This window comes from Mus caroli, chromosome 7, assembly GCF_900094665.2.
Source record: "Mus caroli chromosome 7, CAROLI_EIJ_v1.1, whole genome shotgun sequence".
Classification (NCBI taxonomy): Eukaryota; Metazoa; Chordata; class Mammalia; order Rodentia; family Muridae; genus Mus; species Mus caroli.
The window spans coordinates 44546303-44556197 of NC_034576.1; the positions used below are offsets into that span (position 1 = coordinate 44546303).

General features: G+C 41.5%; 2 protein-coding genes across 6 annotated transcripts in view; one reads left to right on the forward strand and one right to left on the reverse strand.

Annotated features, from left to right (window-relative positions):
* Window positions 1-1753: 1753 nt before the first annotated feature.
* On the forward strand, window positions 1754-2155 carry LOC110298880 (putative 60S ribosomal protein L37a). The gene has a single exon (XM_021168406.2). It carries the CDS (start codon window positions 1804-1806, stop codon window positions 2080-2082), a length of 279 nt encoding a protein of 92 aa, XP_021024065.1. The 5' UTR covers window positions 1754-1803; the 3' UTR covers window positions 2083-2155.
* A 2258-nt stretch (window positions 2156-4413) lies between these two features.
* The window catches only part of LOC110299222 (zinc finger protein 665-like), a 17921-nt gene continuing 12439 nt past the window's right edge, over window positions 4414-9895 (reverse strand). For all 5 annotated transcript variants that reach the window (XM_021168866.2, XM_021168867.2, XM_029479799.1 and 2 more), the window contains exons 3-5: window positions 9563-9689; window positions 9072-9167; window positions 4414-8066 (exon numbers count right to left, since the gene is read on the reverse strand). In XM_021168866.2, coding sequence (XP_021024525.1) covers window positions 5764-8066; window positions 9072-9167; window positions 9563-9689 — 2526 coding nt within the window. In that variant the 3' untranslated portion in view covers window positions 4414-5763. The remainder of the gene's footprint in view (window positions 8067-9071; window positions 9168-9562; window positions 9690-9895) is intronic.

A 9895-nucleotide genomic window follows, 5' to 3' on the forward strand; every position in this document is an offset into this window, starting at 1 on the left:
CTTTTCTAGGTAGGGGTAAGGCCCTTGGAAAAGGCTAGAGCAGCCACCTAGCAAATGAGGGAACAGAATATCACTTGCTGGTTGAGAACCATACTGGGCATTGATGTCCACCCCAGGTAAAAATTGTTCAATGGGGACAAGCGACAGTGTGGGTTTCTGGGGTACCATGCAGGGTAGCCACATCCCCTATGACTGTGAATATCTTCCCCCTTACATGTCTGTAGACATTACAGTCAGGTCCCAATTCCCCAAAATGACTTAGACAGGACTTCAACCTGGTCAACACTCAGCATTCCTCAAAAACCTTGTAAAGTGGGTTTCTGTTTGCCAGAAAAAGCCATTACTTTCTTGCCGATTCCTATAGTCCCCCAGTCTCCAGCAAGGACATCTAGTTCTCTATTAACAGACTTCCAACAGATAAGAGCTCCACGCTAGTTCCTAGGCTGTTCCAACTAACCTGCCCTCCTCTCAACTCTTTCCACCAATCTTGCTATCTTCTTTGCTCCCATAGCCCTGGCAACAACCCACCTTTCCTCTCTGCTCTTCTTTCTCCCTGATAATAACGAGTGGACACATTGGCAGTTTCTTTACTACAATCCCTTGCATACAGAGAGAAAATTTTAATAATGGAATCTTATCAAACCCTTGCCTTTCCTAGACATACCTATTAATATGGGTTTTAGACCATGGTTCCTGGAGTGAATCAAGGAACAGACCTAGGGAAAGCCCTTACAGGTAGAGGGGAAAAACAAACCAGAAACTCCTTCTGTGTTTTAAGTGTAAATGAGTGAGGTAAATTTCAAAGGAAGGGTTGATGACCTGCTTGATAAAGAAGTAGGCAAAAGGTCGTTACCCGTTACCGTGGTCTGGGGATAGACATGGGCGAGCGAGTCTGAGAGGTAAACATACTATCTTAAAGATATGGTAATAGATCAAGAAGGTCAAAATAGAAGTCTCTCAAATGATAAAGAGGAGGGGAATCCAATGCTCAACAGGAAATGATTTCTAGAAATAATTCCTAGAAATAGTGTAATAATTGCTGGTGTAATAATTCCTAGAAAGCAGCAGCGATCAGAGACTGATTAGAAGTGTAATGATGTGGAAAAGTGGCAATGCTGCAGGTCCATAGGCTAATCACATTGTCTTAGTCTGTTTTTGTTTTTATATTTGTTATTATTTTATGGCTGTTTTGCCTGTATGTATGTCCAGGCAGCAAGTGCATGCAGCAGCCGGAGGGTATCCAATCCCTTGGAATTAGGATTATAGATATCTGTGAGCTACCACATGAGTGCTGGAAGTTGAACTTGGTCCTCTGGAAAAGCAGCCAGTGTCCTTTAACTGCTAAACCATCCCTCCAGTCCCATCCGAGGCTAGCTTTAAGCCCCTGGAATAGCCATTCTATGCTCCCTGTGTCAGAACATACATCCTGTGGCTAATAAGATAAAACCTTTTTTGGGACCTATTATTTTAGCAGACCATTAGATCCCACCAATCCAAAAGCTAAGAATGTCATCCAATAGCATCTGAGACCTATAGGAGACCTTCCTCCACCTTGCTGTGACCACCTTTCTGATATGCAATATATTTTTAATTGCCTTGATGACTTTCTTTGTTCTATAAACTACAAAACTTTGTGAAGCTTGCTTCCTTCCACACTTGGACATGGAATTTGGGGTAACCCAAATCTGTGTTCCCAGGCCATCATCACTCAAATTTGGCTCTAGAATAAACTCTCTCTTATTCCTTTTTAAGGTGAAAGATGTGGGTTTTTACTCTTCGGATTTGGGCTTGGGTTCCGGCGACATGGCTAAACGCACCAAGAAGGTCGGCATCGTCGGCAAGTACGGGACCCGCTATGGTGCCTCCCTCCGGAAAATGGTGAAGAAAATTGAAATCAGCCAGCACGCCAAGTACACTTGCTCCTTCTGTGGCAAGACCAAGATGAAGAGACGAGCTGTCGGCATCTGGCACTGTGGTTCCTGCATGAAAACAGTGGCTGGCGGGGCCTGGACCTACAACACCACCTCTGCAGTCACAGTGAAGTCTGCCATCAGAAGACTGAAGGAACTGAAAGACCAGTAGAAGCCCTGCTGTCTGAGACTTGCCTAGCCTGCAATAAACGGGTTATTTACGTAAAAAAAAAAAAAAAAAAAAAGATGTGGGTTTTCTACATCAATACTGAGATCCTGGCCCACTTGTCATCTGAATGCCATGTGCTTCCGATTCTCTCTGCTGCTCTAGGGCTATTTGGAGGGGTGTTTGCCTGTACCCCATTTAACTACTGGAACAGTTTCCCAATGCATCCAGGGGATGAGCCCATGACATTACCATGTTATGCTAAATTCTTAGAACTATCCAAGAGTGTGCAAGGTAAGCTTGGGGGGTGTGGGGGCTAGCAGGTGGGTTGGGTTTGTTTTTTTTTAATCAAATCAGATGACATTCTCTATCATGATATCAACTGCACATAATAGAAAAGGTTGTGGGGAAATAGGAGATTACCAACAGACAACAGGGTTCAAATCTAGGCTTTTCTTATTGTTATAATAGAAGCTGTTCCCTTGGTAATTCAGTTATATTCATGAACCCTCAGTTTGACTTCAAGGGCCTCACACTAAATAAGCTACTCACCTCTTAGCTGTAAAGCTACCAACATTTTCACAAAGCTTTCATGCCCCAAGAAACCCCGTTTTCCCCTCAGACCATCAATTCCAAAGCTAATCTACCATTTACCCTCCAGATTCTTCAGTCTATGGCAAAAAACAAAAAACAAAAACAAAAAACAAAAAAAACAAATGACTAGATTCCTGCTGGGAAAGGGGCAGGGGTGGGAGAGAGTGAGCAAGAGACCAAGAGGGATAGAGGCTTGGAGGGAAAGAACAAAGGAGTTACCATACCATACCCTGAAGAAGGTATGCAGGCAGAGACGTGGAACCACAAGGAAGATGCAACTTTCTAGAAGATAAAGCTTGCAATCTGCTGGTTTTTTTGGGGGGAGGGGCGGAGGTGGGGATATGGAGGTGTGCATATAAGAAATAAGCATCCAAGCCTGAACAACTGAGATGATAGGGGAGACAGAAGAAACCAAGGACTCGCAGTCTTGGACACCCATGGCCTGTGGATCCCCACTGTGAACTCAGGATTAGATGAGGCCTGTCCCCAGACCTCTCTCAATGTTCCCTGAAACTGCACCACAAAATAAAGCATATAAATTGTTAAATACATATACAAATGAAATTATATCCTAACAAAATCATTTTTTATTTTTATGTTTTTTTTTCCCTCTGTGGTTCATGTGTACACATGTAATGTGGAGGCCACAGGCCAACTATGGTGTCTTCCTTATTCTACAACTCATCTTTTAAACATCCTTTTTATTATTACTACTTGTGTTTCTGTGCAGAATGTATGCTACATGTGTGCAGAAGACAATATCATATACCCTGTTTTAGACAGTTGTGAGCCACCTGCATTGGTGCTAGGAACTGAACTCAGATCCTTTGGAAGAAGAGCGAGCACACTTAACTGCTGAGCCATCTCTCCATCCTAGTTTCTGAAATAAAGTTTCTCACTGAACCTGGAATAAGCCAATCTCACTAGGCTGGGTGATAGCAAGTTCTGTGGATCCTACTGTCTCGACTCCCCCACCACTGAGTTTTCAGGCACACACCACTTTGCTCAGCTTTTTATCTGTGTCTTGAGGATACAACAGGTCCTCACGCTTGACAAACTCAGCCATCTTTCTAGTCTACAAACTTTACATTAAAAAAAATTCATAGGCCACATTTATGTAATATCCATGATTTGTTGACTCTTGGTATATATCCTGCATGAACATATATAAAGGATTGGTAAGAAGGCCCAGTGGGAGAAAGGGTGAAATACACACCTTAAAACCTAAATTCAGGCTGAGCGGTGGTGGCATATGCCTTTAATCCCAGCTCTTGGCAGGCAGAGGCAGGCAGCTTTCTGAGTTCGAGACCACCCTGGTCTACAGAGTGAGCTCCAGGACAGCCAGGACTACACAGAGAAACCCTGTCTCAAAAAACAAAAACAAAAACAAAACTAAATTCAGTCCCCAAAACCCAGATGCTGTGGTGCACATCTTTATTTAAAGCACTCCTGCATCAAGATGGATAGATGGTGGAGAAGAGAGAGTATCTTCTGGAAGCGCTCACACAATTATCTTGGACCATGAAATGCAGTGTCTGAAAAGAGAGATTCTGTATGCACAGACTCCTGAAAGTTGTCCTCTGACCTCCATGGCTCACAATACCAGCATTCACACACAAATAGCTTTTTAAAATATGACTGAATTGTTGGTTCCAATATTATCACACATGCTACAGGTAGAAAGGGAAAAAGCTGCTTAGACCTGAGCTAATTTCAAAAGAGAAAAGCAATATGAACAGTGAATGCCTTAAGATCTCATTTATTCAAAGAAATCCATATAATAAAAAAATTGATGGTGCAAGCTCAATACGGAAACTGTTAAAAATAACTACAGAGCAAGATGGCTCAGTGGGTAAAGATGACTGTTACCAAGCCTAATAAATCCAAATTCAATCCGCAGGATCCACATGGTGCGAGATCAATGACTCTCATTGATGTACTTATCTGACAGCCACATATACCTAGCAGCACATGTACATACATATAGATACAAGATAAATGAATGTACCTTTTAATAATAAACTACTGCTCTCTATTTTGCAGTTAATTCTATAGAAAAGTCCACAAAATTTTGAGATTACATACAAGTCCATACAGGCTCTGACTAAATACAGGCACATGTGTACATATACTTACAAACATATATATATATATAGTTCATACATACATACATACATATGCCCATTTATAAAAACACCCTTTACATGGCTGGCACTTAAGGGTTTTACTGAACTCCCACAACAAATGGGGATATCTTAATGACTTAATTAATGACAATATCTTAATGACTTAAATTTCCTTAAACTTTCCAATACTTTAGTAAAATGTATCTTATCTTACATTCTACAAAAACACTTCTAAAGCTAGTCAAGGTCAATGTGAAATGAAATTCATGTTTTTAACAAGATAAATATAAACGTGTGCTTATCATTACTAACTTGTGACATTCCTCATGCATGTTTGCTGTATAAACAATCAATAGATAAACAAATTTGTTTTCTGTAATATTAGGCAATGTGCAATTAGATCTCAGCATAAAATGAACTTCAATAAAGAAATTTCATTTTGGAATATGCTAATAAGCTAGGAATTCATTTCTCAGTAAAACCTGTTATGTAGAACAGCACCTGTAAAAAACTAATTGTGGTATGAGTTGTGTAATATATATGTTGAATTGTGACCTATTAAGGACCTTCCTTTATTCAGAACACTTAGGGCATCCCCACCTATGAACTGATGATGGGACTAATCTCTGATACAGAAATAATTTCCAAGTCATGACATTCCAAAGCCTACTCTTCAATGAGTTTCTCTACCCAATACCAAATGTGACCCATATTGTGAGAGACAATGGTCTCATGCTAGTATGAGACATTTGATGTTTATGAAGTTAACGTGCTACTGAAGACTTTTTCACATTCAGAGCAGAAAGGTCTCTCCTAGGTGAATTCAGTTGTTCATACTGTCGGAGTTGGGCAGTAGAAGCCAAGACTTTCCCAGTTGCTGCATTTGGAAGGCTTCTTTACTGTATGAATTTGATGATACACACTCTATTGTGTATCTGACGAAACCATTTTCCAGTCTTGACATTCCTTAAGGCTTGTCTTCAATATGAGTTTGTAGATGGGATGTCAACTCTGACTTCTGTAAGAACACTTTCCCACATCTCTCACAGATAAAAGGGGTTTCCTTCCTGTGAATCAACTTATGTTTAGAGAAAACTGACCTGCTTCTAAAGGCTTTCCCACAATGAGTGCACACATAAGGTCTCTCTCCTGTGTGAATTCGCTCATGTTCTTGGAGTTGGACCTTAGTACAAAAGGCTTTCCAACAGCTGCTGCATTTATAAGGTCTCTCCCCTGTGTGAATTAGAAGATGCACCTTCAGTTCAGATGGAGAGCAAAAGGACTTCCCACAGAAACTACATTTGTAAGGCTTTTCCACCATGTGAATTTTTTCATGTCTACTCAATGTTGACAATTGTTTGAAGGCCTTCCCACACACAGAACACACATAAGGCCTCTCCCCTGTGTGTATTCGAGAATGTGCCTTCAGTTGAGATGTTTTACTAAATGATTTCCCACAGTCAGGACATTTACAAGGCTTCTCTCCTGTGTGGATTTGATAATGTGACTTCAATTGGGATGGATAATTAAACAACTTCCCACAGTCAGGGCATTTGTAAGGCTTCTCACCAATATGAAGTTGCTGATGGGGTATCAAAGTAGCCTCCTGGAGGCCTGTCTCACATTTCTGAGAGACAAAAGGTTTCTCTTTAGTGTGAATTAACTGATGCTTACGAAAAGAGGACCTGCTACTGAAGGCTTTTCCACATTCAGTGCACACAAAGGGTTTCTCTCCTGTGTGGATTCGCTCATGCTCTTGGACTTGTTCTTTAGTAGAGAAGGCTTTCCCACAGTGGCTGCACTTATAAGGTCTCTCTCCTGTGTGAACTCGATAATGTGCCTTCAGTTGGGACATTTTACTGAACAGTTTCCAACATTCACGGCATTTGTACGGCTTCTCTCCCGTGTGATTCTGATAATGCACCTTCAGTTCACATGGAAAGTTAAATGATTTCCCACACTCATGGCATTTGTAAGGCTTCTCCCCTGTGTGACTATGGCAATGCACCTTCAGTTGGGATGGGTAATTAAATGACTTCCCACAGTCACTGCATTTGTAAGGCTTCTCCCCAGGGTGAAGCTTTTCATGCCGGTCTAGTATTGATTTCTGATTGAAGGCCTTTCCACATTGAGAACACACATAAGGTTTCTCCCCTGTATGAATCCGTTGGTGCACCTTGAGTTTGGCTGTTTTACTGAATGACTTCCCACATTCACGGCATTCATAAGGCTTCTCACCCGTATGAATCTGATGATGCACCTTCAGTTGGGATGGAAATTTAAATGACTTCTCACAGTCATTGCATTTGTAAGGCTTCTCTCCATTGTGACATTGTTTATGGGATGTCAACTCTGATTTACGTAAGAAGGCCTTCCCACAAATGTCACAGATAAAAGGTGTGTGATTCTTGTGAATCAATTCATGTTCATAGAAAGCTGACCCATCACTGAAGGCTTTTCCACACAGAGTACACACATACAGTTTCTCTTCTGTGTGAATCTGCTCGTGCTGCTGGAGTGCAGCCTCATTACAAAAGGATTTCTCACAGCTGCTACACTTGTAAGGGTCTCCTCCAGTGTGAACTACACGGTCCACCTTCAGCTGGAATGGATGGCTCAGTGAATCTGACACATAAAGGAAAGCCTTTCCACCACTGTAGGAAACAATAGGTCTGTCCACAGTGAGAGTGATCTCAGGTTTATGCAAAGATATGGCATAGAGCACCTCCTGACACTGAGAACTTTGATCTGCTTTCACCTGAAAACCGTTTCCATAGATCAGTGGTTGTTTATGGCTGAGAACATCTCCATTCCCAGTACTTCTGTATGATTCTTCTCCTCCATGAGTAAGCACACAGTTAGCATTACAGGAGCCTGGTATAAGGAGTTGACTGGATGCAACAATGTCAATGAGCTGAGCGCTTTCATTCTGACCATTCGCTCCTAGGCTTAGATCCAAACTTTTTGGAAGTGAGTGATATTGTGGAAGACCCTCTTGTGTTGAAATGAGGTAGGGACCCAAAGGAATGGTTTCCCTGGGCTTTTGATATTCATGATCACTATTTTTGCTCAGAGTTTTCTTGAGGAAAGAGCCAGGAGGGAAGAGTAGAATCTGGTTTTGTTGACCTCTCTTTGTAATGTCAGCACCCTGCCATAGTTCTTGTAAAAGGGAACACCATGAACCATCTCTTGTCACTTCATTTGCCACATTGCTATAAACTGAAGTTTTCCCGGACGCTTTCTGTGGTAAGGTATCATTTCCTGATTTTTCTACAAACAGAAAGAGATGGAGGAATAAGCAGAGTGAATAGGATGGAGGATGAATAAATCATACACATGGACTGAGATTGAACATTAATGCCTAAATCAGGTTCTAATGATGTTGATGGTGCTAACAATTAGTAGAAAAAAAAAAAAAAACAAAAACAAAATTGTGTATTCAAAAAGAAAAACAAGTAGGAATTGCAAGATAACAAAATAAAGTATCAAGAGAAAATAGTTCAGAGGCCCATAAGAGAAAAAAATGATTAAACAAACGGCCTTTCTGATTTGAATGAAGTAGATCCCAATTTCTGATCTCCAAAAATGAAGGAAAGGGACCATCTTAGAGGGACTGTCCTCACATATCTAAACAAGGCATGAGAGACTGTAAGGTCAAGGACTAAGAAGTTTATCATAATACAACAATGAGAACTGCATGTTCAGAATGAACAGAGCCTTTAAGGCAAACCTATTAACACTAAGCCTAAGGTGCCACAACTAAGTGGAAAAAATGAACCAGTCTAGGGAAAAAAAAATCAATGAACTCAGAGACAAACACAGAAAGCAAATCATAGACACAACACAAATGACAGTCAGAACCCAAAAGACAATATACTAATTCAAAAGTCAAATAGTAGAAGACACAAATTACAACCAGTTCTTTCCCCATTACTTGAGCAATATATTAACCAACTTGCCAGGTGTTCACAAACAAGATGTTCAAATAATTCTTGTGCACATACACATGGGAATATAACTGGTCACTGTAAGAAGAAAATGCCTGAGGTAGTCCACTTAGGTTTACTCCTCTCCATGGACAGACAAGCTCATCCCACAAACTCATCTTTCAGAAAGTCTCACATTGCCTCACATCAATGATAAATGGACTGAATTTATTATAAATATAAAAACTCCAAGGAGAAAACAACCTAATAGTGACCACCACGGAGGACTTGGTGAGACAACTGACAAAGGCATCATGAAATCTACCCGACTTGGGAAGCAATGGCTCACCTTGACATCTCTGGCCTGGGAATTCAGCCTTTGCTGTCTGTGCCTCCTTTCCTTTTTCCATCCTAAAGATGACTCCAGGGCTGGGAATGGAATACCCTGTTAATCAAAAGGATATTGGGTTTGGGGGTAGTTTCTTATCTTTTAGAGATGATCCAATGAAGCTTTGCACTACCTCATTGGGAAAACCAAGTCAACACTCTATTTTGTATAATTAATCCTAGTAGGTGAACAAAAGAAATGAAGCACCAGGACAAATGAAGTAAATACACACGCATGCGCGCACACACATACATATGCACAGAGGGGAGGGGGAAGGGAGGGAGGAAGAGAGATAGAGACTGACAGAGATGCACAGAGGGGAGGGGGAAGGGAGGGAGGAAGAGAGATAGAGACTGACAGAGACAGACAGAGATTACAATTCTGATACCCCACTATGCTTTGGAAAGAGAATGAAGAACATCTCTCCTGGGTCCCCAGCCAGCCATGCTCACCCACTGCCAAGAGGTGGCTGTAGATCTCCAGCATCACCTCCTGGTACAGGTGTCTCTGGGCGGAGTCCAGTTGCTGCCACTCCTCCTGGCTGAAGTTCACAGTTACATCCTCAAAGGACATCCATCTCTGTAATAATGTACCACAGTTCACTGTGAATGACTCGTCATTGGCAAATGGAAAAGTTATATATATGTGATGGTTTGTATATCCTTGGACCAGGGAGTGGCATCATCTGAAGGTGTGGACTTGTTGGAATAGGTGTGACCTGGTTGGAATGGGTGTGTCACTGTGGGTGTGGGTATAAGATCCTCACCCTAGTTGCCTGGAAGTCA

Excerpts from the sequence above, each read along its gene's own strand:
- LOC110298880 (XM_021168406.2), top strand. The coding sequence starts at position 1,804 with ATGGCTAAACGCACCAAGAAGGTCGGCATCGTCGGCAAGTACGGGACC.